At 50.6% G+C, this 27,810-nt stretch overlaps 1 protein-coding gene across 2 annotated transcripts; it reads left to right on the forward strand.

Moving 5' to 3' along the window:
* Positions 5,003 to 27,810, forward strand: E2F6 (E2F transcription factor 6). Of its 2 annotated transcripts, XR_002342859.1 has the most exons (8): positions 5,003 to 6,418; positions 13,904 to 13,958; positions 17,373 to 17,589; positions 19,500 to 19,655; positions 20,966 to 21,080; positions 21,243 to 21,353; positions 24,147 to 24,294; positions 25,326 to 27,810. XR_002342859.1 is itself a non-coding variant. In XM_005655271.3 (7 exons), exons 1-7 carry the CDS (start codon positions 5,681 to 5,683, stop codon positions 25,373 to 25,375), a joined length of 1,479 nt encoding a protein of 492 aa, XP_005655328.2. In that variant the 5' UTR covers positions 5,015 to 5,680; the 3' UTR covers positions 25,376 to 27,810. The 2 variants fall into 2 exon arrangements, 1 of the variants encoding a protein (XP_005655328.2); XM_005655271.3 differs by lacking the exon at positions 21,243 to 21,353 and having other exon boundaries at positions 5,015 to 6,418.

Here is a 27,810-nt window from a genome sequence, read left to right on the forward strand (position 1 = left end):
TTGAGGGACACTTAAGTTGCTTCCATACCTTAGCAGTTGTAAACAATACTGCTATGAACCTTAGGGTACTTATATCTTTTTGAATTAGTGTTTTCGTTTTTTTCTGATATATTCCCAGGAGTAGAATTGCTGGGTCTAGTACAAGTTTTTTGAGACACCTCCAACTGTTTTCCACAGCGGCTGCACCAATTTATATTCCCACCAACAGTGGAAGAGGGTTCCCTTTTCTTCACATCCTCGCCAACATTTGTTATTTTGTTCTTTTGACGATGGCCATTCTGACAGGTGTGAGCTGGTGGCTGTGATGGTTTTGAGCTGCATTTCCCTGATAACGAGCGATGCTATCTTTTCGTGCCTGTTGGCCATCTGCATTTCCTCTGATAAAATGCCCCTTCGGTTCTTCCGCCCATTTTTTAATCGTCGGAGACCCTCCTTTTGATCTTAGCAAGTCACTTAACCTCTCTGCTCTGCTCTCCATTCCCTCCCGCCCTCCCTCCCCCGTGCCTGGTGAGATGAGAAGGTTTTCCTCAATCACCCCCACGCCCTCTTCCTGTGCTTAAGGTTTTATGACCCAGACGACTACATACAGAAAATGAATGGAAAACTCATGGCGAATGGTCCTTGCTGCCACCACTTCCGCTGGGCCACTTCTTACACACGCCTTGTCTTCCTCCAGTTCTCCCACGAGGACATGTGCATCAGAGACACGGCCAGACAGCCGTGGACTGCGGCCGGAAACGCCAGGGGGACCCCAAATCTTGTTTCCCATGCCCTTCTACTCCATGTCCATCATCCACCCATCCTTCTAGAACACTGAGTGCCTGGGGTGTCCCCAGATCTCCAGTCCCCGCATCTCCCTTCCTCTCAGATGACTTCGGCCTCACAGAGCAGGAACTCCCTTGACTTCCTGCTAAAAATACCCATGAGCTGACCCGCCTCTGTCCTGACACGTCCCTCCTGCCACTGCGGAGGGAGCCCGCCTCGTCTCCAATTTTTCCTCCCCCTTGGCCCCCTGTCTAGAATCCCTGCCACCATCCCCTTTCTCGAATATACCTTCGACCTTCCCCTTCTATTAGCTTCTTCTCATCAACATTAAGCAAACTTCCATCTCGCCTATCTTTTTTGTGTGTGGGTTCTTTTGTTTGTTTTCTGCTTTTTAGGGCTGCACTCGTGGCATATGGAAGTTCCCAGGCTGGGGGATGAATCGGAGCTGCAGCTGCTGCCTACACCACAGCCACAGCCACGCCAGATTCAAGCTACAACCACAGTAACATGGGATCCAAGCTGTGTCTGCAACCACAGTTCACGACCACACTGGATCCTTCACTCACTGAGCGAGGCCAGGGTTATCTGCAACCTCATGGATACGAGTCAGATTCATTTCTGCTGTGCCACAAGGGGAGCTTCTTAAAAAATAAGGGGAGATGGAGGAGAGGAAGGAAGCAAAGTAGGAAAGAGAATAAAAAACAGAAAAGGAAGGGAGGGAGAGAGGGAAGGAGAGAGGGAGGGAAGGAGGAAGGAAGGAGGAAAGAAAGAGAAAACATCCTTTCTAATATCTATTTAGGTACCCATAGTCTAGATGCACCTCCTCTTTCCTTAGCTACTCCTTTTAATGACCTTTGTTTTGTTTAAAAATGAAAGCAGGGAGTTGCTGTTGGGGCGCAGTGGTTAACAAATCCATCTAGGAACCATGAGGTTGCAGGTTCGATCCCTGGCCTCACTCAGTGGACTAAGGATCCGGCATTGCCACGAGTTGTGGTGTAGGTTGCAGATGCGGCTCAGATCCCATGTTGCTGTGGCTGTGGTGTAGGCTGGCGGCTACAGCTCTGATTAGACCCCTAGCCTGGGAACCTCTATGTGCTGTGGGTGTGGCCCTAGAAAAGACAAAAAAAAAAAAAAAAGAAAGAAAGAAAAAGAAAAGTTAACTTGGCTTCAGTTTAGTTGGGGGATCAGCCCTTGGATGGGGGGAGGGGGCTGGGGATCAGTTTCTGCATCTGAAGTTGGGCTAGACCAGTGCCTTGCCAAGGATGCCCAAATCCTCGGAATTTCTGAGTCTGTCAGGTCTGCAGTGAGGCCAGAAAATAAGCTCCCAGCTGATGGCAATGCTGAGGTCCACAGACCGCACCTAGACTCTTGCCAGGCTGGGTGATGCCCACATTTTCGTACCTTCACCCATGCTATCCCACATGGTATAGTCAGCTGGGTATTAAAATCAAAAGGAAATTGATCTAAAATTCAGTGCCTTGCTGGCCGCACCTCAAGGGCTCATCAGCCGTGTGTGGCTACCATACTGGACATCACAAAAGAGTTCCATTATCACAGAAAGCCCTATTGGACGTGGCCATTTCCTCAGAGACCTCTGGGGAGGAATTTTTACCACAGAAGGAAGGGAAACTATCCTTGATAGGTAAGACCTTTCAGCATCCCTCAGATGCACCTGTGCACTTGGCCAATTTGTTAGCTTCAATTTTTAAGCCCCAAAGCCCACACCCTACTTTGCCCTGGCTCCATTTTGCCCCAGGAAAAACTCCAAAAAAACAGGACTGGAAATGGAAATCTGGAATTTCTCTGCTGGAAACTGTGACTGTGCATCACAGTAGGACACAGTGAACAAAGCAAAGGGTTTGGTAGCTGAAGTCCTGTGTTTGAGCTGCCTGAGGATGAAGCCCTGAGCAGGTCACTTAACCTCTCCGAGCCTCTGTGTCTTTATCCCTAACATGTTCTAGAAATAGCTACATCCCCGGGAGATGTGTGAAAAAGCTCCTGTGATTTATACCACCCTGATATTTTTTTCTTCCTTCTCTGTGCTTCATATTACACATATTTATTTATTTATTTATTTATTTATTTTTTAGGGCTGCACCTATGGCATAAGGAAGTTCCCAGGCTAGGGGTTGAATCAGAGCTGCAGCTGCCGGCCTATACCACAGCCACAGCAATATGGGATCTGAGCCATGCCTTCGACCTACACCACAGCTCACAGCAACACTGGATCCTTAACCCACTGAGCGAGGCCAGGGATCAAACCTGCATCCTCATGGACACTATATCAGGTTCTTACCCCCTGAGCCACAATGGGAGCTGCAATTCACATTTTAACTTAGTACTTAAGCCTTCTGGTTATGTTGGGGGCTACTGGAGCACAAGGTAAAAGATCCCCCCTTCAACTTAGTTCTCTCCCCAGCACCTGCTTTACTGCCAGGCAAGGGCTCAAAAAAATGTGCAAATAATTTTCTCGGGGTAAAGCCAAAGCACATGCACTGTGTCGGGAGGGCTGTGTCATGACCCTGACTCTCCACAGCTGTGCTCGCACTCTGCCTTTAGCCTGCAGTGCCCGCCACCCTTATCCCGACCCACCCACCTTCACTCATCTGACCCCACCTCTGACTCCTTCAAGAATCTTCCCAAGGAGTTCCCGTCATGGCTCAGTGGAAATGAATCTGACTAGCATCCATGAGGACGCAGGTTCGATTCCCAGCCTTGCTCAGTGGGTTAAGGATCCAGTGTTGCTGTGGCTGTGGTGTAGGCCAGCAGCTACAGCTCCAATTTGACCCCTATCCTGGGAACCTCCATGTGCTGTGGAGGTGGCCCTAAGAAGCCAAAAAAAAAACAAAAAAACAAAAAAAAAAACTTCCCAAGGATCTGCATACCAGATAAATCAGCTATAAAGTAAGTCAAATCCTGCCTCCATCACTGCCTAGCCAGGACCTTTGGTAATTTTTGTAATCTTGCTAATCTTCATTTTCTTGTTCTGTAAATGAGTCAGGAAAATACCTCAGTTTTGGATATAAAATGTACATAAGAAAATGTGTGAAGTACATACAACAAACGCTGGATTAATGTCTTATTTACCTTTTTTTTTTTTTTTTTTTTGGCTGTGCCTGTGACATGCAAAAGTTCCCGGGTCAGGGATTGAAGACACAACACAGCCATAACCAGAGCCACAGCAGTGAAAATGCTGGGTCCTTAACCCACTGAGCCATGAGGGAACTCCCTCTTATTTATCTTTGTAATTTTTTTTTTTTTTGCTTTTTAGGGCCACCCCTTCACATATGGAAGTTCCCAGGCTAGGGATTGAATCAGAGCTGCAGCTGCCAGCCCACACCACAGCCACTGCAACATCAGAAACTTAACCCACTGAGTGAAGCCAGGGATTGAACCTGTATCCTCATGGATAGTAGCCACAGTGGGAACTCCCTATCTTTGTAATCTTTTAAACTGAAGTATAGTTGATGAACCATATTATATGTTACAAGTGTGCACTATAGTGATTTATAATTTTGAACATTATATCCTGTTTATGGTTATTATAAAATATTGGTTTTATTCTCTCATGTAGTACAATATATCCTTGTAGCTTATTATTTTTTTTGTTTCTGGCTGCACATGCAGCATCCAGAAGTTCCCAGGCCAGGGACTGAGCCCACACCACAGTTCCAACCCGCAGCACAGTTGCAATAACACCAGATCCTTCACCTACTGCACCACAAGGGAACTTGCGGCTTATTCATTCATAATAGTTTGTACCTCTTCATCCCCTCCCCCATATTGCCCCTCCCCCATCTTTCTCGCCACTGGTAACCACTAGATTGTTCTCTATACATACTGAGTCTACGTTTTTGATTTATTCACTACTTTGTTGTATTTTTTAGATTCCACATATAAGTGATACCATGAAGTACTTGTCTTTCTCTGACTTATTTCACTTAGCAATTGCTCTCCAAGTCCATCCATGTTGCTTCAAATGGTAAAATCTGAACTATGTCTTACTTATTAAAAGTAGCCATTTCTGGGAGTTCCCACTGCGGCACAATAGGATCATTGATGTCTCTGGAGCACTGGGACGAAGGGTTTGATCCCTGGCCGGGCACAATGGGTTAAGGACCTGGTGTTGCTGTAACTGCGGCATAGGTCACAACTGTAGCTGGGATCGGATCCCTGGCCCAGGAATCCCATATGACAAGGGGCAGCAAAAAAGGAAAAAAAAAAAAAAATCCACTTCTGGTCTCCAAAGCTTGCCTTCCCAGGGATTCTGGTTGGTAAAGGTGTTATTTAACCACTCCGGGAAATTCTCCCTTCTGCCACAAAATCCAGTCTTCTAGAGGCTTCCCTAGGTTATCTTTTACTTTAAATCATTCATTTATCTTTTACTTCAAATCATTCCTTGACGGGCCCTTACTGTTTGCCACGAACTGGGCTAGACTCTGGAGACACAAAGATTAAAGAATTCCTCTGACCCCGTCTTCCTCCGGACGCCTTCCCAGCCCACCCAGGCTGCCTAGAAGCCCCTAGTCCAACCATCACCGTTCAGTTGCTGAACTCCACCCTGAACTTGAGCATTTATATCAAACACGGTGCTGTTCCTGGTGCTAAGTAATCTGCATTCATTAAGTCACTTAATTCTCCCCACAACCTTAATCCCACTGAACAGATGAGGAAACAGAAGCACACAGCGATTAGGTAGTTTAGTTAGTCTTATCCGCTAAGCAGCGGGCTCCGGGATCTGAAAGCACACCTTCTGGCCCCAGCTTTAAATGTTCCTTTCTTTGTTTTTTCCACCGGCATCTGAAATCGTGCCAGATCCCAATGACTCTCTCCTGCGCCCACCACAATATCTGGCACCACGGGGAACCAATCATTTATTCCTCAAGTGAAAGGAGGGAAGAAAAGGGAAAGAAAGATGCATACTAGTCAGTCCGTCCACGGCGGTTTGGTTATCAACATTTCCGAAGCCTCAACACTGAGCAAGTGCCTGAGAAGTGCGGAGGGAGCTCAAGATAAACTGAGCGTTCAGCACGTTCAGTTACCAGTGGCCGTAGTGCCAAGAGCTCCGAGGAGACCCTTGCGTCGACCTGGCGGCCTCTTTTCTCTCGCCCCGTCCCCTTCGCCGGGAATTCCTGCTCCACGTCTTCCGTCCGCTCCCTTCGCCGTCCCCTCCGGGAGCTCCGCCCTCCGGGCTTTCCCGCGCTCCGGCCTCCGGGAGCCGAGGGGCGCGTGGGAGCGCGCCGGGCGCCGCGGGCATGCGCACTGGGGGCGGCGCACTGCGCATGCGGGAAGATGGCGGGCCGGGCGTCCTGAGCCCCGCGGGTCATCCTGCTCTCTTCCCGCCCGCGTCCCAAGTCCCGAGGTCGTGGGGCAGCGGCGCGTCCGTCCGCGGGCCGGCCTAGGCAGGCGGCGCCTCGGAGCAGGCCAGGGACCCGGCGGGTGCAGGCTCCCGGGACCCGGCGTCTTGGGGGCGGCGCCCGAGTGGAGCGGGAGAAGGCGGGAGAGCTCGCAGGGTGCGAGGGCGAGGGGCGGCCGGCCGGGCAGCATGAGTCAGCAGCGGCCGGCGCGCAAGCTGCCCAGCCTGCTCGTGGACCCGGCGGAGGAGACGGTGCGCCGCCGCTGCCGAGACCCCATCAACGTGGAGGGCCTGCTGGTAAGTCCCGGGAAAGGCGGGGGTCCCAGCGGCGGGGTGGGAGGTCCCCAAGCCGGCGGCGAGGCCAGACTGGCCGTCGTCTCGGGGGTGCGCTGCCCGGGGCTGGCCCGGGGCTGCTCCTCCGTCTCCTGGCGCGTACTGCCTATCACGTCTTGTGAACCGACCGGTCTCTCACTTCAACTCTCGCCTTCTTTGCATCTGCTGGCAGATATGTTGTCAGCCTCCTTGGCTTTTGCAAAGTCGGCTACAGAGCAGCGTTGGAGAAAATCGCTCAACTTCGCCTAAGATGATCATGCTTTTCGGTTTCCTCCGGACTCTCAGTGGATCTCTGCAAGTTCTCTCGCTTGTGTTCTTCCTTGCAGTTCTTCCTCCTACTTAAGTGCAGCCATTTAAAACTGTCCACACCTTGCATTTCCCACCGCCCGGCTCCCCAGTCAGCAAGTTATTTTTCCCTCCTGTTTGACAGAGGAAGTGGAAGGGACATGGAACTCCCTGAAGAAGGTCAATTTCCTCTATTGCTCCGGACTAGATGCAATATATTCTCCTTGATTCTCAGAGCCCTTGAAGCAGCCACCATTTTTCATTGCCCCCCCCCCCGCGCGCCCCCATCTTCAACATCTCTGCTGATTTCTTCCTTTTACCAGGAACTAAGCATTTCCCCAAGTCAGTTTGCCCAGAGACTGGGGAGGATTCGGTGCTCAAAAATAGTTCATGAGCATCATCTCATTTAATTCCAGGCAGCAGTCCTCAGGGATTATTCTCGTTTTACAGTTGCCCGAATAGACTTGGAGATGTTAGGTGACTTGCCTGTGGTTAGACAGTAAATACGGAGACCTGGATTTGACCTCATAGGGTCTGACTCTGGATGGTAAATTCTCCACTCCTCAAACCGCATGCCAAGTTCATTTCTGGCTTGAAAGATCCCTCGCTTGGTTCCTTGTGCCCTTCCATCTACTGCATCTCTTCCCCTGCACAGCCAAACTTTTTGAAAAAGTTGTTCACACTGCTGGGTCTGCTGGCTCACCTGTCATTAACCTTGACCTGCTGCTGGGACTTATCCCCTCCGCACAGCACAGCTCTGAGACTGTTCTAACCCAGGTTGCCAACAACCTTGTCACTTGCAGTGGATGTGTGTGTCCGTATCTTTTGTAGTTTTGACACGATTGGCCACTCCTGTGGGGAATTCTCGCCATCGAGTGGCTCCTTGGACACGTAATCTCTGCGCGCCGTCTGATCAGTTGGCCTCTCCTGTTCTCCTTTGCAGACTCCTCTTCCATTTCCAGCCCTGCTGTGTTGGCCTCGCGCATCTCCCACTTTCTCCAGTTTCTTCACGGGGTGGGGGGTGGGTGGGGGGGTCATTCACCACTCTGGTGACTTGGATTAACTGTTTGTATTGGTCTTAGTCTTGGAGAGTTTGGTAAAAGCTCTGAACTTCTTACTACGGAGTAAACTGCTTAATTTTGCATTTACTCTCCAAAGATACTCATATTCCTTGAAGTCTTAGATATTCTTCTCCATTCGATGGCTTTGGTTACCATGTCATAATAACTCCCACATCTGTAAATCCAGCTCAGAGCTTTCCTGCTGCCGACTAGACATCTCTACTTAGATTTGAGTTCATTATCTTCTTGCCTAAGCAGGCAGCTTCCTCGCTCCTACCGCAGTAAATGGTGCCCCACCCGCCACGTTGCCCAGCTGTGTCCCAGGCATCATCCTTGCCTTTTCCAAGCTGACCCCTCCATCCTCTCAATCGCGGTGAAATTAATCGCCAGCACTTGCCATCGCAGCCATCGCCTGCCTTTTGGATTCGTGCAGTGTCTTCTTAACCTCTTCTCCCGCTTCTTGTCTTGCCCCTGACTTTTTGATATTTTCCGCACAGTAACTAACCGTCGTGGTATTTTAAAAGCCTATTTCTGATCATGTCATTTGGCTTAAAGAATGTATCAAGGTTCTCTAGTGCTCTTAGGGTAGAGGAGAAACTTCTTAATGTAATCACACCCCCGGATTTATTTTTCCTAAACTGCTTGTAGTTGCTGAAATGTCCATATCTCCATATTGCACACTTTTCCTTGTTACCTCCCACGGTTTTTCAGGTCTTGATTTGTGGGTGACGGTCGGAAATCTTCCCGACCCCTAAGACTGAGTTAGGTGCTCCTTTTGTGCTCCCCAAGCGCCCTGGCTTCCCGCTCCCTCTTTGCAGCATCTGCCTCTTTGGTCCCCGAGTGCAGTGACTCTCTCCATCTCGTTGCATCCCCAGCAGAGGTGGTGCCTCTCATAAAAAGACGTGGTAAATAATTATGGAATGAAGGAAGGACGTGCTCTGCAAACGTTTGAATGCTGGAGTGTTTGAATCACTGTACCATTTTACAGGCAGGAAAACAGACAGCTGTCTCAGCACTTTTTAATTGGCTGGTGACTGGGAGTATTCAGGAAACTGTGTATTAAATGCTGTGCAAACGGTAGTGGGTGTATAGCTGAGCGTGGATGTTCCCGAGTCAATGGTTTCAAACCTGGGATTTCGTGAAGGCAGAGCACGGTGTTGATTAGAGATGGAACTTCGTCTGCACGGTGAAAAATAAGGACAATTTAAATGTGTGACCACAGTGCCGTCACCTTGGGAAAGGTGCAGGTCCAAAGGGCTCCGAGGGGGCTGTCGCGCCCCAGACAGGCCGTCGGTGTAACGAAGCATCCGTGTAGAGAATGTTTAACCAGTTCGGAGGCGCTGTTTAAGACTTTTATCCGTAAAACTCACCCTTTATTCTTGTCTTTCTCCTTTGAGACCTCAAATTGAAAAGTGGGTTTTTAGACGCGGGCCTTGGCGCATTGGTGAACTGGCTTGGAACGTGCAGAATTGCTGCTCGGGAGCTGCCGGTTCCTAGAGAGCCCCATGGGCCGAGCACAGCCCCAGTGGTCTCGGTTTGGCGGCTCAGGTACAGGGGGGCTCTTAGACCTGAGCAGATGAGAGAGAAGCCGTGCGAGGACTGGAGCGGGAGGCTCCTGGTCCGGCCTTGAGCTTGGGCTGCTCCCGGCCTCCCCTTGGCGTGTCCTCGGGGACATCTCCGAGCCCAGCCTGTCGCCGAGACTTCCTTCCGCAACAGAAACGCTGTCAGGACCAGGAGCAGCAGCAGCTCTGCTGGCATCTGGGCAGGTTCGCGCCCTGGCAGTTGGAGGGAGCATTTCTCCGAGGCCTGCCATCCTCGAGGTGTTGAAAAAATAAGTGTTCTCTGCAGGGGCCGCTGTGCACAGGCTCCCGTTGGCCTAATCCAGGCCAACATGAGCCTCAAAACAACAGATTTTATACTCACGGAATGAAGTGCGAGTTCGGGCTTCTCGGGTGTCGTTCTTCAAGGGCGGCTGCTCAAGTGCAGTTCCTTAGGCTGGTGCAACTAAACATGCGGCTCCCTGACCCCCCCAGCACCCCGCCTGCACTGCCCGGGTGGGACAGACCCGGGCTGACGGCCGTAGACACTCCGGGTCAGGGCGTCACCGTCGCTCTGGAAGTGGTCCAGAGCAGTTCTGGAATCCAGCCTGGTAAACGTGGCGACTTCCCTGATTAGGTCTCAGACCTGGGCACGGTGCTCTGTGCTCCCACGTCTCCCTCGGGGCTCTGGGTTCCGCTGTCGGAGTCTGCCCGTCTTTTTTTCGGAGAGGGTGTCTGATGTAGTGAGGATTTTACCACCCTCTTCTCTGCCTTGGGCTCCTGCTGGGGCGTCTGAGGCTGCCTGGAGGCCCTGTCCTTGGATGGGGAGCATCGGTGAGCTTCGTCCTTCGCCTCCTGCAGGGGCCTCTGGGCAGCGGAGCAGTAAGCACTCTGAGGTGCTGGCATGTGATCTGGAGGCGTCACCAGTAATTGAACAGTTGCATCCTCGCCTTCATCTTTAGATTCTCTTCTTCTCACGGTGCCTTCGATTTGTTCTTGCTCAGAAGTCATTTCTTAATTTTTAGCTTCTTGAGAGGCTGCGATTTTTTAAAACCTCTGAGTCCTGGCCACCCATCCTGTGGCACCACAGCGGGAACTCCAGTCCTGGCTTCTTTTTAACCGTCCTTTGCTCAGTCTCTCTCTCACTGTGTAGGATGCGCTGCGCTGCCCGGAGAAACGGTACTGCCTTCAACCCTGCAGGAAACCTGCTGGGTGAGGTCCCCTGTCCATTAACGCCTGCTTCCCGCAGACCTGCAGGTGACAGTGTGGCCGAGTGCTCGGTCTTAGCCTGACAAGGAGTTTCTGTAACAAGCTCCCCTTCCTTCTGCACCCTTACTTGTCCTCAGAGTCCGCATTTCTCCTGCTTGTCTAAGAGAATGTCCTGGAGCTGCGCACTGAATTATTCAGAGATCTGCAGTTTACCCTCCAGTGAGTCAGGACAAATAGATTACGTGTGTAGAGAAAAAAAATGAAAAAGCGAATGGAGTAAAACCGGAACATTTGAGGGATTTGGGTGGGGGATGCGGCAGTTCTTGGTTCTGTTTCTGTGCCTTTTCTGAAGGCTGAGATTATTCCAAGATGAAGAGAACGTGGGCGCCTCTTGTTCCTCACCTGTGGGGGGCGCCCTCACCTCCTCTCCCTCTCCTCCGTCCCGTCGGCAGCCTCCCTCCAGGCCCAGGGCAGGGGTGGCGTTGCCTTTACTTTTTATTAATAGCTTACTCCCTGCTGTGTAAGGAAACTTTCATTCTGATGGCAAAGCCGCTTCCAGAGGGTGCAGTTGTGTCAGAAAACAGAAAAGGAGTTTCATCGCCTGTCAGTGAGCCTCTCCGATGTGTCCCCAAGAGGGTGTCCCCGCCCTGCGTCCTTGGGAACGGAAGTCCTCGCTGCTGTTGAGCAGTGGACGTCGGCTGTGACAGCGTCCCGCTTCAACCTCCGTGCACTCGGTGAACGAATGTTTACCGAGTGCCCGGCTGTGCCAGGCTCTGCTCTGGTTCTGAAAGGAAAAGCGCTTTCATAGTTTTTTTTACAGTTTACAAAATGTGTCATTTACTCTTCACAGTAGTGGGGAGAACAGGCAGTAGAGTGACGTCCCTACAGGTGATAGAGGTGTCCCTACAGGTGTTACAGGTGACCCTCCAAGTGTTACCAGTGTCCCTACAGGTGTTGGAGGCAAAGGCCGGGACGTCCCCCAGTCGAGGAGTCCAGGTAGCCCTGAGCCCTGTCTTAAGCCGGGAACTGTTTCGAGTATAAATGAGATGACAGGCCCTTGCTCTGGGCACCTCGGAAACCTCCAGAATTGTAGATCTTTATTTGGGATGTCTGCCCCTGAGGGGCCGTGATGTGTTGCGATTCCTCTAAGATGAAGAGAGAGTGTTTTGACTTTCGCAGGGAAAGCCGAGCGGGTGCTGTTGGATGGAGTCTCTTTCCCCACAGATCTCAGCACAGCCAATATGTGGCTTATAGCCAGGGGTGTGCGCAAGGGGCTCCAACGTCCTAACCCCGTGCCAGGCCGTGAGCAGCAGCAGCCTCAACAGGGAGCCCGGAGGGAGGGTGGCGAGAGCAGGAAGGTGCCCTTCTAGAAAACGTGGGGAGCGGAGAGGGAGGCGGCCTGCTGGGAAACTTAAGTACTGGGTGAGGAGGACTCGGCCCTGCTGCTCCAAACTGAGTAGGAGCCCAGGAGCAGCAGGGCCCCTGCGGGCTCTGCGGGACCCGCCCTTTGGGCCCACGGGCCCGGGGCTGCCCTGAGGATGACGGTGAACTTTATTCTGACGTGGCAGTAACCGCAGCGGTATAGGCTGCAGATGCAGAAGTAACAGCAGGGACTCAGCAGAAAACTGGTAAGCAGACCGGAGTGTATGTAACAGCTCAGGATATTTGTGTTTGGTTTCAAATCTGTGATAAGGATGCATTTTTTTTTTTTTTTCTCATTTAAGGATCTTCCAATGGTCCTTCAGCTCTGTCTCCTCCTGCATCAGCAGAGAGGTGGAATGTAAAAATAGCAGTGACAGCTGGTCCTCCTTGTCTGCCGTTTGACTTTGCTAGGCCTGCCCTTCCGTGTCCCTGTTGGATCCTGGGCTTGCAGGTCACCGTTGTCAGCACTGAGCAGCGCTGGCCGGGCAGAGTCCTCCCGGGGCGGCTTCCCCAGCTCTGGTTTTGCATCCCGCCTGTCGACGGGCGCCTTTAAATCCTAACAACCGAATTAATTTCACAGTGGATTCCGTCTCGGGGAATATTCCACATCCAGTGAACCTGCTGACGGGTGCTGTCATCCTGTCACAGGTGATCAGGGCGACGTCGTGCCAGGGACCCGTGCAGCTTGGCCGCTCTGCTCGCCCTCAGGCTTCCTGCCCAGGTCCTCTTGCCCAGTGGCCACACGCTTAGGTTTCTCACCCGTGAGCCCGAGGACGCCCCGGGCCTGCTGGGAGGGGTGTGGAGCTCCTGCCCTGGCCCCAGCGTGGCGAGCGGGCTCCGTAGCGGACTGTCACCACCCTCGCTGCGAGCCAGGCGCTCGCACGCCCTTCCAGCCTCCTGTCCCGAGGGTTCGCGCTGGCCCCTCGGGGCTCCTCAGACGTGCGGGGCAGTTGATCTTGGATGCCTGTGTTTGTTCCTCTCATTTCTGCCTCGGGGATCCCGTCTTCCTCCTCCCTCCAGGCTCCACGTCTGCCTCATCTTCTGAGGCTCAGCTGTTTCCCGCTCTGCTGCGGACCCTCCTCCGAGAGCACCTTGTGGAAGTCACTTATCCCGGTCTGCTCCTGTCGATTTGGGCCCCAGTTTGTCCACTTTGACAGAAGCTGAGCCTGCTCGCAGCCTGTCTGGAGGCACGTGGCATCGTTACACTTTGTTCTGAGCATCAGGCTGATATGGGTTTCTGTTTACACAGCTTTATGTAAAGTTTGTTTTTTGAAAAACTAATTTCTAAATGTACTGCAGGTGTTACTACCAGTTTATATAAACTTTCATAGCCTCCAAAGAGCTGGCAAAATGGGGAGCTGGTTGTCTCAGGAGTTTAAAAGAAGTTACGAATCTAATGCCAAGGTTTCTGGTTGTATAGGATGCAATATTTTCCATTTTTAGAAATGCTGTTTTTGCAGTAATTATCAGGGGAATGCATGGCTACCTGTGACAGTTTTGTTAGTTTGGATGTGCCTTAGACTGCGCTTTCCGGAACCAAGGACAGTGGCCTGATCACCTTTGTATTCCTGATGCAGTCAGTAAATTAATGTCTAGTAATAAATTTTTACATTCACCCCCACACACACACCATTTGTTCCCTCTCCAACCCGTCTCTTTAATTACTGCTTCCAGACTGATGGAGGGCCCTGCAGCTTTAGCAGTTCAAGTCTGTGAACACTGTCAGAGGTGATTACAGTTAGAGCAAATATAGTTTAGAAGAAGGTCTGGTTTTCTCACACCCAAAGTATTACCCCAGCATGAAAGAAATAAAACTTTTATTATTATCCAGGAAAATGCTATTTATTGCATTGTTTTTGTTTTGATTTTTTTTGCTGTCCCTTTGCATTGTTTTAAAATTACTAAGTTAAATTTTTGTATCTTCTTTTTTCCAGCCATCAAAAATAAGGATAAATTTAGAAGATAATGTACAATATGTGTCCATGAGAAGTAAGTTGACTTCTGAAGAGGTTTTAGGTTTTGTAGCTGGAACTTCGTGTGATATAAAGGATTTATTTTAAATGTACACATGTTGATGAGTAACTTAAATAAGATGTATTATTTGTAAAGCTTGGAATTTGGGCAAAAAGAGGAGCTCCTGAGCTTGCAGGCTGTTAATGTACACACGTGCCAGTTGGTTCTCCATTGCTTTGAAGTGTCGTTTTTAAACCAGGATGGTATGTGTTTAGGGATGTTTTCCCAGAGTTCTGTGAGCGCAGCTGTTGCCATTGGCCGGACTGAATGCCATCAGCAAGCATGAGGACAGCTCTTGCCCTCCGTCTGCCCTTTGCTTCTGCCCCTGCCGTGGATCAGTGTTCGGAGTCCCTTAGACTGTGCCCCATCTCTCTGGGCACACGGCCCCACCCTCACTGCCATGGGGCCTTAGCCCCAGTGGCCAGGTGGTGCCTAGACGCCCAGTGTAAATGCTGCCTCAGCCTCGTTTCTGCTCACCCAGTCCCGCCCGTCTCTGCCCCGCGTGTGGTCCGTTCTGCTCTGGACGGGTTTCCCTCCTCTGCCCCATTCAGAGGCTTCCAGTCACATCTGACGTGGTCCTGAGCTCAGGGTGCCCGGCCTGTGCTAAGCTCCGCTCCGCACGCATCGTCACACCCACCCTTCCCGATGCAGCAGTGGGTCGTCCTCTTCCTCTCGGGATGAGGACCCCCAGGCCCAGGGACTTGACGTAACTTGCCGGGTCAGGGTCAAGCCTGTGCCTCTGGCCTAAGCCCACAGTCCCCCCACGTGCTGGCCACCGCCCCTGGTGGCGGCTCTCGCCCTGTCCCAAAGGGCGGCGGGGGCACAGCCCCTGGGCCCTTGTCCCGACCTCTCCCACCGCGCTGCCCGGGTTTGTCTGGGGCAGAAGCTGCTGGACGCCCTCAGTGCAGCCACCTGCGGTGCAGCCACCTGCGTGGGGGAGCCCGACTCTCCGCCGGTGTTAATGCGAAGCCGCCTCCTGTGCTCACGGGAAGCACGGCAGAGAGTGGCAGACAGGGCCCTTGGAGGCCGTTTCTTGCCCCTCTTTGTAGCTGTCTCGCGGCACTCCGAGCCCCCTGTGGTGAAGGGCCACCTGCTGTGGGTTCCCAGTTGTTTAGTGCGGCTTAACTCCTGCCTGTTCAGGGGTCAAATGTAAATGTTTTTAAAGTCAGAGTGTCTCACTTGTCATCTTCCAGGGTTTCTTGTAGAATTGTGACTACCTTCTACTGCCTTTTTTTTTTCCTTTTTTGTCTTTTATTTTAGGGCCGCTCTCGCGGCACATAGAGGTTCCCAGGCTGGGGGTCTAATCAGAGCTGTAGCCACCGGCCTACACCACAGCCACAGCAATGCCAGATCCGAGCCGCGTCTGCGACCTACACCACAGCTCAGGGCAACACCGGATTCACTGAGAGAGGCCAGGGATCAAACCCGCAACCTCATGGTTCCTAGTCGGATCCGTTGCTGCTGGGCCACGATGGGAACTCCTACTTCCATTTAAAAACATTGTATTCATATTTCACCCTGTTTAATCTTGAGTATAGTAGTGGTCTGCAGGTGGAAATTATTTACATTGTAAAACATGCTTTTGCTTCTTGGAGGCTGGTTAAAATGAGCAGGTGTTATAGGGGTTCTGGATAAGGGCCTTTCTGATTGAAGACAGGGCGACGCTTTCTTTTAAAGCAAACTGTGGTGCGTGATGACGTAGAGAACAAGAGTGGTGCCCTACGCCACACCAGAAGGAGGAAATTAAATTATTTGCAGACCTCTGCACACGAAACCTTTTTTAGTATCAAATGGGAAAGATGAAAAGAATGATAAGGCCCCCGTTTTGACACGGGCGTGAGAGGGGCCTCCTGGGGCGTGGGCGGAGCTGACGGAAGCCACGCCCTCCAGGCAGGTTTAGCCACCTTAACCACAGTTCCAGTTCTGCAGCTGGGAACTTAACTGAAGGAAACAAGATGCATGCAAAAATCTAGCCCCTAGGAGAGTCACTGAAATATTGTGCACAATAGTGAAATTGGAGACAGTCTGAATTTCCAATATTGGCGTGAGTTTAGCAGATACTCCATGCAGTTCAACACGCAGCCGTACAGAGTAAAGCTGAAATACATTTGCCGACAAGTCAGGATATTCACGGTATTGAATTAAAAGCTGCATGTTCAAAAGTAGTGTGTTTTTCAATTTTTTTAAAACTATACGTATGTACATGTTGTCGAGTGTATAGGGTCAGGGTGTGTGTGAAAAGCCAGCGATGTCAGTAGATGAGTGAATGAGAATTAAAGAGATTGCTTCCCCTCCAGTTGCTTATCTGTCAGGTTAATACAGGGTAGCAGGACTTAAAACGTAGTTAAGCCACTTTTCCTCAAGGTATATCATGATCATCCTCATTAGAAGACTGATTTGAGATTTTTCCAGACTTCGTCAGCAGGGGAGCACTACGACAAGTACAGGAGCATTTTCAACATTAAAAAAGGCGGGGGGGGGAGGCGCTGTCTCTGCCTTTGCTTTATAGAGAATTTCTTAACTTGAAGACCAAATGAGGGTTTTCATTTTAAAAATCTTTTTTTTTTGTCTTTTATTTAGGGCTGCACCAGCAGCCTATGGCAGTTCCTGGCTAGGCTTTGAATTAGAGCTGCAGCTCCTGGCCTGTGCCACAGCCACAGCGATGCCAGATGTGAGCCTTGTCTTCGACCTACACCACTGCTCGTGGCAAGGCCAGATCCTTTGACCCACTGAGCAAGGCCAGGGATGGGACCCGTCTCCTCATGGATACTAGTTGGGTTCGGTTCACCTGCTGAGCCGCAACAGGAACTCCCTAAAAATCTTTTTTTCTTTCTTTTTTTTTTTGTCTTTTAGGGCCGCCCCTGTGGCGCATGGATGTTTCCAGGCTAGGGGTCGAATTGGAGCTGTTGCTGCTGGCCTACACCACAGCTACAGCAAAGCCAGATCTGAGCCATGTCTGCCACCTACACCACAACTCACTTAACCCACTGAGCAAGGCCAGGGATTGAACCTCTGTCCTCATGGATGCTGTCAGATTCGTTTCCACTGAGCCTCGATGGGAACTCCCTAAAAATCTTTTTTAATATTATTCCTGGTAGCGGTGCAGACTCTCTACTTTGTGTCTAGTAAGATGCTGTGCTACTCGGTGGAAACTGTTGGCATATTTCAAATATACTCCTTAAGTGTAAAGCCTTTGTTTACCTGGACTAGGCTAATACATTTTTAGCCAGTTTGAGAAATCTGCGTTGTAAAGATGAGCTGTGATTTGGTCAGTGGGTGGCATATCTGTAGGTGTCTGTGCTTACCGATAAGGAAGAAATGAATGGATTTTTTGATGCATTGAGAAATGCTACCTAAAATTTTACACATCATGTTTATTTTGTTTCCCAGAAGCTCTAAAAGTGAAGAGACCTCGTTTTGATGTATCACTGGTTTATTTAACTCGAAAATTTATGGATCTTGTCAGATCTGCTCCTGGGGGTATTCTTGACTTAAACAAGGTTGCCACAAAACTGGGGGTACGGAAGCGAAGAGTGTACGACATCACCAACGTCTTAGATGGCATCGATCTGGTGGAAAAAAAGTCCAAGAACCATATTCGATGGATGTGAGTTGTTTTCAAACTTTCCCTGTTTTTTTTTTTTTTTTTTTTTTCCTGCTTTTAAGTGACAGTACTGTGCTTAAAACAAACTAGATACTAGCAGTTGTGTTTTTTTTCTTCTCTCCTGCTTGGTACCAATTAAAAGTCATGGACATAGAGTGTCACTCCAATATTATGGACAAGTTCAATGGAATTAAAATTAGTTTTAAGAATTTTAGCACACCGAGGTATACGGAATGATTGCCCACCGGGGACCTGCTGTAGAGCACAGAGCACTCGGTATTCGCTGGTCGTCTATGTGGGAGAACATCTGAAAGAGAATGCACGTGTGCACATGTGTAACTCCATCAGCGTGTCGTGCAGCAGAAATTCTCTCAACACGTTCAATCAGCCGTACCTCAGTAAAGCTTTAATAAATAAAACAACTTTGTAAAATTTCGCTTTTCAGGGTAAGGGGGCATCTGATTGTATAGGAGTTTTTAAAAAACATTTCCTAAGTTCCGGTGGACGATTGACCTCAGGGAGAAGTCAGTTAAGGCTGTAAAGCAGGGTTCTCGCCCTGTGGTGCAGTAAACACTTAGAGACCTCTCTCTGCAGGGGTGGTCATTCAGTTCTGGGAAAAGGCAGGTATCTCCGTTCTTAACAACCACCCCACGCGACCGTGACATAGGCCACACTTTGAAACCATGCCCTGAATGTTAAAAAAAAAAAAAATCAGGAGACTTCCTGTCTAAAAGGTAAGTGCTCAAGATTTCGCTGATGGGGAAGGATCTCGTGGAAAGAAGACCTCATGGTTCAGGTGCCCCTGTACCTGTGGCTGCCTGCGCTCCCGTGTGGCGCACCCATGCGGGAAGGACGCTGGTACACCTGCAAGAGGCAAGTGTTCTGGAATAGGAAGAAACATCTCCAGCGTATAAGTGCACAGAGACCTTCCAGGCAAATGAGAAATCTGCCAACAAAGATCATAAACTGACTCTAAATAACCCACTTTGCTGTTAGAGGAAAGGCGCTCATTAAGGAGGTTGCTTTGTTCAGTTGTCTGGCCGCACAGGTTGAACTCGAAGCTGCGCTTGTTTGCTAAGTAACGTTAACGCTTCGGGGCTTAATATCAGACTGTTCTGAATCACTAATTGCGATCAGATTTGAGCGAGTAGTAGCAGCCGTTCCCTCTTTATTTCCTCTTCGAGAGTTCCCACTGTGGCACAAATGGGTAAAGAATCTGCCTGCAGTGGCTTGGTCATTGCAGAGGTGCAGGTTCAGTCCCCAGCCTGGTGCCATGGGTTAAAGGAGCCGGTGTTGCTGCAGCTGTGGCGTGGGTCGCAGCTACAGCTCAGATGCAGTCCCTGGTCCCGGGAACTTCCATCCTTCGTGTGCAGTCATAAATATATATATATATGGGTTTGTAGCTTGTAAATGATATGAGTTTCTATATCACTATATTCAGATAGAACCGAATAGAATGTGCACAGAAGAGGAAAAGAAAGACTTAGAGGATTTTAGCAGGGGGACCATCATTTGGTCAACACTGTTTTTCCAATGTAAAAACTAAGAGATTAAAAGATTACAGCTTGTCAAAAATCATGCTTTAGGAATAGAGTGAGCTGGGCCTGAAACTGGGTGTTATTGACTCTTAGTTCAACACTTAGTAACCTGCATTAAGCTTTCCCTTCTACTGCTCGTTTCCATCGGGTTACGATGCTGGTTTTGTTTCTAGAGTCCCTGTGGAAAGGAATGGACATGGGGGCAAAATCCAGGAGGAATGATGATTGTCTGGAAGGAGGGGAGGCGGGAGTGGGGTTCCACCCCTGGTTTCTGTCGGTCACTGTAGGAGGCGCCAGATAGAAATGGCAGGAACCTAACTTGTGTTACTTTGTAGTCGCCTCGGTGTTATTAATGGGGGTCTTTTTCTTTTAAAGAGGATCTGATCTTAGCAACTTCGGAGCAGTGCCCCAGCAGAAGAAACTGCAGGAGGAGCTTTCCGACTTATCGGCGATGGAAGACGCTCTGGATGAGTTGATTAAGGATTGTGCTCAGCAGTTGTTTGAGTTAACGGATGACAAAGAAAACGAAAGATATCCTTTAACTCTGTGCCTTTGAAAAAAATATCTCCTTCCAAAGCAGTTTACTTTAAATAGTGGGGTCAGCTTGAGGAGTTAAGTAACAAATTAGACCTCTAGAAGCAAATGAGTGGCTGCAGAAATGGTACCGAAACTGCCATTCCAGTCCACAAAGCCTAACGTAGCTGGATGTCAGGATTGCTTTTAGGCTCAGTGTCTCTGGGGCCAGGAGGGGCCTTGTCTTTGGGGCTGATCTGCTCCCGGGTCTCCTGGGCTATTGTGCTGCCCTGGCCCCCCTGCAGCACCCTTCCGAGGTGCCTCCGCTTCCGAGCTGTTCATGCTTCACGTTTACCTAAACCTCATGCCAGTCAAAACTCCTGTTTCCACAGTACAGTTATTAGGAAAATAATTGCTATTACTATACTCAGTCAAAAGGTTTGTGGAGTAACCAAAAAAAAAAAAAAAAAAAATGCTGCAGAAACCCACCAAATCACATAATTGGTAAAATTTCAGGAGACACAATAAGAGAAGATGAAAAAATTTCAGGTAGCGAGATGGGAAATGGTTTCGGATGAGGGCAGTCCCGGGAGTACGTGATAGTCCTGGAAAACCGATTGTCTGAGTTGTTTCTACTTTTTAGAGATTCTTTCCACCTTACATATTAGGAGATTCTTTCTCATCAAAATATTGAAACTGAGTATTTTTTCTTAGTAAGAGCCAGCACTGAGTAGGGAAGGGAGGCATTTGAATACCTTCATGCATTGTATTTGTTTTAGGGATTCAGACTTTATTATTATTTTTTTTCCAGAAAATGTCATCGTAATCACTGCAGTATAGTCAGAAGGGCTTCTTCAAGTTGTAAATATAAAACACTTTATAAAGTCTTAAGGAGTTCCCGTTGCAGCTCAGAGGTAATGAACTCACCTAGCATCCAGGAGGACGCAGGTTCGATCCCTGGCCCCCCTCAGGGGGTTAAGGATCCAGAATTGCCATGAGCTGCACTGTAGATCACAGATGTGACTCAGATCCCGCGTTCCTGTGGCTGTGGCTGTGGCTGGCAGCTGCAGCTCTGATTCGACCCTTAGCCTGGAAACTTCCATATGCCACAGATACAGCCCTAAAAAGACCAAAAAAAAAAGTCCTAAGAATTGTTTATGGAAAAAAAAAGATTTATATATGACTTTTTTTTTTTTTTTTTTTTTACTGACTGCTTAGTTTGTAGCCCATAAAAACTAAAGGTATTCCAGCATTACCCTTTGCGTTCATGTATTATAAGAGAGAAATTATGTCCCCACTCTGCTTAAAGATCCTTGACTGATTTTCACACTAGCGTATGTGACGTATCAAGATATTCACAGCATTCAGGCCTTCCATGAACAGATCGTAATTGCAGTTAAAGCTCCGGCAGAAACCAGGTTGGATGTTCCTGCTCCCAGAGAAGTAGGTAGCCCTGCAATTCTCAGAAGACTGAAGGGAGGGGCAGGCCAGGTCCTTAGTCAGTGCTTTGTGGCGGTCCCAGCGACTTCCTAAGCAGTGCGTGCCTCTTAGCTGCAGGCCTGATGCTGCTCGAGGCACTTTACACGTTATCATTTGTTTTAATAGCACAACAAGTGCAGTGGTCATGATTGTCACCCACTTAAAGCTGAGGAATCTGAAGCACAGAAAGATGAACTTTCTCGCCGTCACACAGGGACAGTCAGAATGTAAACCCAGGTAGTTTGGCTTCCACGTTTGGTTTTTTCGTTTGTTTGTTGGTTTTTGTTTGTTTTTTGTCTTTTTGCCTTTCCTAGGGCCGATCCCGCGGGATATGGAGGTTCCCAGGCTAGGGGTCGAATCGGAGCTGTAGCCACCGGCCTACACCAGAGCCATAGAAACCATGGATCCAAGCTGTGTCTGCAACTTACACCGAAGTGCACAGCAACGCTGGATCCCTAACCCACTGAGCAAGGCCAGGGATCGAACCCGAAACCTCAAGGTTCCCAGTCGGATTCGTTAACCACTGCGCCATGACGGGAACTCCCGAGTTTGTTCTTAACGGTTGTTCTCTAATGCTCCTGAGAGGAGCCACCAGGAATTGGCTTCAGTGCTGAAGTTCCAGAAGCAAGAGCTGGGGTCAGCCAGGGCCCTAGGGAATGAACTCAGGAACCAGCCTCATAGAAGACTAACCAGCAAAAGAGAACACCGTTAGACTTTTACAACGAGAAGTGAAATTGCTGTCAGTGAAAATATTATCAGTTGTCAGCTGCTTGCAGGACCTTTTGTGTTGAAAGATAGTTGTTGGAGTTCCCTGGTGACTCAGCAGGTTAAGGATCTGGCGTTGCCACGGCTGCGATATGCGTTCGAACCCTGGCCCCAGAATTTTTGCATGCTGCGGGCACGGCCCAGGAGTGTGGCCGTTCTCAGGGCAGGTCAAGTTCCGTCAGCCTGCTAGGCCATCTGTGCCCTAGTGTCACCCTTCGCGCTGCTGTAGGGACTTGGCTCCCTCGCTGGGAAGAAGGTTCTCGCCCCCCGCCCTTCCTCTTACCCCGCAGAGCCCTCTCCACGTGAGACCCAGTGTATCATAGGTGGATCGGGAACGGCTTTCCCGGCTCTGGTCACACTCACGTTGTGACTTCTTGGCGATACCTCCTACGTGTTCTGTTTAGAGTTAGACATATTCCAAGTCTGCTAAGTAACGTTTGTACTTAACGTGAGTCATTTCCCATCCTCGGATTGACACACAGTCACCGATGTCGCCGTCTGTCCTGGCTTGGGGGCGCGACACTGCGGTGCTGCTGGTCTGTTCTCTCCTCTGTGCCGTGAGCTGCTTCAGGCTGTAATCGCCAGATCTTCCTGAGCCTTTGAATCATGCCTGAGGCGTCTCTTCAGAGTCGCATTTAAAAGCTGACAGCGAGGCCCTCTTGGCAGCAGGGGCTGGCGGCGGGAGCAGGGGTGCACCCGGATCCACGGCAGGCTGGGGCCGATCTGGGGATCTGGGGCCCGGCTGGATGGGCGGGCCTTCGGGTCAGATGCAGCCTGCTGGGTTTAGTAAGTAAATAATCCATTTGGGCCACAGCCACGTGCCCCTTTGTTTCGGTGTCGTCTCTGGCTGCTTTTGCTGTGTCATGGCAGAGCTGGGCAGCTGAGGGAGGGGCGGCGTGGACCCGCTCCCTGCGTGGAAGCCTTGACCAGCCTCTGGCTGAGCGCGTCCCACCGCCTCCGCCGCCGCGCTCCGCAGCTCAGTGGTTCCTTCGCTGCTCAGAAACACCGACCGGGGGGCGCGGGCTGTGCCACTCCGAGCAGCCCTGGCCTGGCCTCCCCGGGGCAGGCAGATGTCGGACAGCCCGCCCGTCGGTCTCGGGAAGCTGTGGCCCGCGGGGAGCGTGCAGGGCGCCTCGTCCCCAGCCCGGCAGGGAGAGGGACGAAGGTGGCCCTGACGTCACGGCTGAACCCGCTCCTGGGAAAACCGCAGCGGAATCATCTGTAACGGGATGTGGTTAGGCGTCGAGGGCACTTCTCAGGCGCTCCCACCCCACTGATGGCGCGGGCGTTTCCACATTTTAAACTACGAGCTACCCTGGGTCTGGACGGCATCCTCCTTTTCAAGTGGGTGGAAGAGTGGTCCTTCCAGTTAGCTCAGTACCTCTTCAGGGGCCTGAAGTCTTAACACACCTTTACCATCTGAGTCTGCGGGGGCATTGATTTGTTTGTCATCAGAATACTGATTTTTGAGTCTCAAGTACCGACGCCCCGGGTGGCGGTGGCGGGGGGTCAGCTCCTGAGGGGAGAGACGCCCTCCTGGGTACCGAGGCCGCCCCGTCTGGCTCTGAGGACCTTCTTGCGCCATCAGGGCACTGTTTCTGCTCTGCGAATCGGCCAGGGGTTTCCTGTGACTGAAGCTCACTGGGTACATGGGTTTCTTGGGTGTATGGTAGAAAGGCAACTGCCCGAGTTTCCAACAGTGTTCTTTGAAACTTTTATAGCTGTAATCAGTGGGGGAATTGCCCACAATTAAAAAAAAAATGCAACTAAGTACACTATTTTGGAGTTGCGTAAAATGTTCTTTATGTTGTATTCTTTCGTGCTGTTCTAATTTTTAATTTTTTGTCTTTTTGTATTTTCTTGGGCCACACCTGCAGCATATGGAGGTTCCCAGGCTAGGGGGCTAATCGGAGCTGTAGCCACCAGCCTACGCCACAGCCACAGCAACGCGGGATCCGAGCTGCGTCTGCGACCTACACCCCAGCTCAGGCAACGCCAGATCCTTAATCCACTGAGTGAGGCTGGGGATCAACCCCGAAACCTCGAGGTTCTTAGTCGGATGGTTAACCACCGTGCCACGCCGGGAACTCCCTCTCATGCTTTTCTCATAGGATACATGCAACAGCTTGAAACCTCCGTGGTGCTGTGTTTCACGTCAGAAGCAGAAGCTGTGAAATAGTTCTCACAACATAGAAAGAAACAAGTGGGGCGGATATAACTAGTGCGTCTGCCGTTCATCTCCGTGCTTTCTGGGTCTCTCGCCAGGACTCGATCACAGTGCACATCCGGAGCACCAAAGGCCCCATCGACGTTTACTTGTGCGAAGTGGAGCAGGGCCACTCGAGCAGTAAAGTGTCGGACGGGGCGGGGGCCTCTTCATCTAAAAGCAAACGTCCCGGACCCCCTGAGAAAGGTAAGCCACCAGCTTTGTGATGAGGAAAATGTAAGATTCTTTTTTTTCCTGTCTTTTGTGTGTGTGCGTGTGTGCGTTTTAGGGCTGAACCAGCAGCATATGGAGGTTCCCAGGCTAGGGGTCCAATCAGAGCTACGGCTGCCGGCCTACACCGCAGCCACAGCCACGCCAGATCTGAGCCGCGTCTGTGACCTACGCCACAGCTCACAGCAGTGCTGGCTCCTTAACCCACTGAGCGAGGCCAGGGATGGAACCTGCGTCCTCGTGGATGCTAGTCAGGTTTGTTAACCTCTGAGTCACTTCGGGAACGCCAAGGAAAATTTAAGCTTCTAATGATCTTTAAAATACATACAGTTTTAAAAATGAATGTTATGGCATTATAGACATGTTCATTCTTCCTTACTAGAAAAACATGAGTTTAAAAATTAGAAGATGGGCGTTTGCTTTGTGGCCCAGCAGGTTAAGAACCCGTTATAGTGTTTGTGAGGGTGAGGATTCGAACCCTGGCCTTGTTCCACGGGTTAAGGATCTGGCATTGCCACAAGCTGAGGCGTAGGTCACAGATGCGGCTCGGATCCAGTGTGGCTGTGGCTGTGGTGTAGGCTAGCAACTGTAGCTCCAGTTTGATCCCTGGCCTGGGAACTTCCATGTGCTGCGTGCGGGTGTGGCTGTAAAAAGAAAAAAAGAAGGAGAAGAAAAGTTACGAGGTAATTCTTAAGTATAGCTTAGACTCGTTCTTAACACCTCTGCGGTTCAGTTCCCTGGAGCGTGGGTATCGGTGACCACTCAGACTGGGAGGTGGTCTCTGGAGAAGGCGGCGGCATCCTTTGCCCGGTCCTCTCGGGTACGTGTTCGAGTCCGAGGTTATTCTGTGAGACTGAAGGTCCCAGCCTCATGCCGTCAGCCTGGGAATGCGGTTCGGACGGAGGCCTTCCGATGTTGGAATAAGCGCTTGAATTGTACGTTCTGTTACCTGCCTGCCTTTCCGACCTTCGCTTAGGAGGATTTTTCTCACGTGTGTTCTTTTTCAGAAGAGAAGACTCCGCAGCAAAGCGAAGAGCTGCTTGAAGTGAGCAACTGACGGCACGAGCGGGTCACGTGTCGCGGCCTCTCGGCACATCCCTTGTGGACGGATTCGCGTCCGAGGGGGTTCTCGGAGCAATAACCGTCCTTGCTCCCCGGTTAGTAGCAGCAGCGAGACCGTCGCACCTCCGAGCAGTTCACCGCTTGGACGACTGGGTACTTGTGGTTCCTGCACTTGAAAACACCTCCTTTTATAATCATGCACTCCTTTTTGTCAGCGAAGTAGACATCCTGCCTCCTGAAATGACGGAATCGCAGAGTATCACTGAAACAGCGAGCAGGCTGGCCGGACGTTTCCTCGTGGACGCTGCCCTGTGCCGCCCGGATCATGTGTTGTTATCACAAAAGAAGTGGCCTTACACGGGTTCCTGTCTGCAATAGATGGGTGTCCACGTGCATCCGGATGTGATGTCTTTGTAAATATTTGTATGATGTTTAGATGACTTATGAAATATGTCTAAGTGAAGCTTTTCAGCCTTGTACAGCCGAAATGATGTATATATGGAAAGTGACAGACATATTCTCTAATTTCGGTGGTATCTCTAACTTATTAGAATCCTCTGAATGAGGGTTAGAGGGAGTTTTTTCCAAACTTCTACATGTAGAAGTATCATAAATATTCTATCCATTTAAAGCTCATGGACTTAGGGAATTCCCGTTGTGGCTTAGTGGTAATGAACCCGACTAGTATCCATGAGGACGCAGGTTCAATCCCTGGCCCTGCTCAAGGGGTTAAGGATCCGGCATTGCCATGAGCTGTGGTGTAGTTTGTAGACCTAGCTCGGATCCGGTGTGGCTGTAGGGTAGGCCTTCAGCTGCGGCTCCAATTTGACCCCTGGCCTGGGAACTTCCATATGCCACGGGAGCGGCCCTAAAAAGACAGAGTTCGTGGATCTTAATTGCAGGATCTCAAAGTGGTTCCCAGTGCTAAAATTGGACTTTAGGCTCCCTGCAGAGTCATTGTGTCCGAGCAGACTGGTGGCATGCCCCGAGCTGTGGGAGCAAGTGTAGAAATGCCATCAGGTGGTGGCTTAATGCCTTGCAAGACATGACTCAATCATGGTGAAAATTGGAAATGATTTTAATCTGTTTTGCACGCAGATTTTGTAATATGTTTCTGTGCACAGCCTTGCTCTTCGGTCAGAGGGGCCGAGTTGGTTGTACCTGCGCTCTCTCCGGCTCTGGTCCCACGTTCCGAGTCCCTAGCTGTCACTACCTCATTGGGTAAGTCATTTACCACTCTGTGCCTCGGTTTGCTCAGTAGGTTACCTGTAGACTGTGAGCTCCTTGAGGGCCTTTGTCTTAATCATTGTTAAACCTGGCGCCTCGCGCCACGCCTGGCACGTGAAAAGTGCCCAACAAGTGTTTGAACAAATCAGTGAGTGAGCGAGCGAGTGAATCGTGAAATTAACAGTCCTTGGCTTGTCTACCATACAGGGTTCTTGTGTCATTCAGATTCATATTTTAAACTTCTCTTGCTTTCACAGAAAGGATAGAAGCAGCTTGAAATTGAGAGCAGGTATAAAAAGAGTTAACAGAGAATCAAAAAGGAAAATATTGAAGAATCATGCTGAGTATTTCAGATTCGCGGACACAGTCCGAGCTCCCTCGGTCTTGGCCAGCCCCGTACCTCCGCTGCGCCCCGGCCTCCCCCCTCGAGGGCCCGCCGGCTGCTGCTGTGGCCCCGGCTGCTCATCGCGGCCCCGGCTCAGCAGGAGGCAGGCGGACAGGGCTCCGAGGCGGGGATCTGGCTGCAGGATTGGCAGCCGTGGGTGAACGTGTGGCGGCAAAGACGAGAGAGTGGGTCGGGTCTGCTAAAGAGAGGGTACAGCCGGGGCTGGGGCGAGGCCTGGTGAGATTTATTTTAAGGGGAAAGACAGGAGAAAAAGCCTTTCCCGAGCGGGAATCATGACAGGTGGGGAGAAGCCAGCTGGAGAAGGTCGTGCCCAACCGCCAAAGGGGGCCTTGCTGCCGGGAGCCTCGTGTCTGAGCAGCGGTTCCTGACGTGTGAAACGCGGCAGACCTTCTCCTCTGCAGATCGTGTCACAGGGGAAAGGCCATCATGTGAGCACAAGTCCTCTGTGAACTGTAGTCGTGTTGCAAACGTGTCACATAAACCCACCTCTCCGCTCACGCCGTCTTCTGGTGTTCGGTCTCTTCTTTTTACAACTGCTCCAGCCAGCGTCCCCACAGCCAGCTGCCCCGAACATCGCTGCCCCCCGCCGTGGGCGCAGGCGTACCTCCTCGCGTCGTGCTTCGCAGATTCTGCGATGCTTAAAAATTGAAGGTTTGCGGCCACCCTGTGTCCGCAAAGTCTGTCGGCGTCATTTTTCCCTGTAACATTTGTTTATTTCCTGCTTTGGTAATTCTCGGTGATATTTCAAACCTTTTCATTATTATTATGTTTGTTATAAATATAAAACTTGAACAGAT

This window comes from Sus scrofa, chromosome 3, assembly GCF_000003025.6.
Source record: "Sus scrofa isolate TJ Tabasco breed Duroc chromosome 3, Sscrofa11.1, whole genome shotgun sequence".
Classification (NCBI taxonomy): domain Eukaryota; kingdom Metazoa; phylum Chordata; class Mammalia; order Artiodactyla; family Suidae; genus Sus; species Sus scrofa.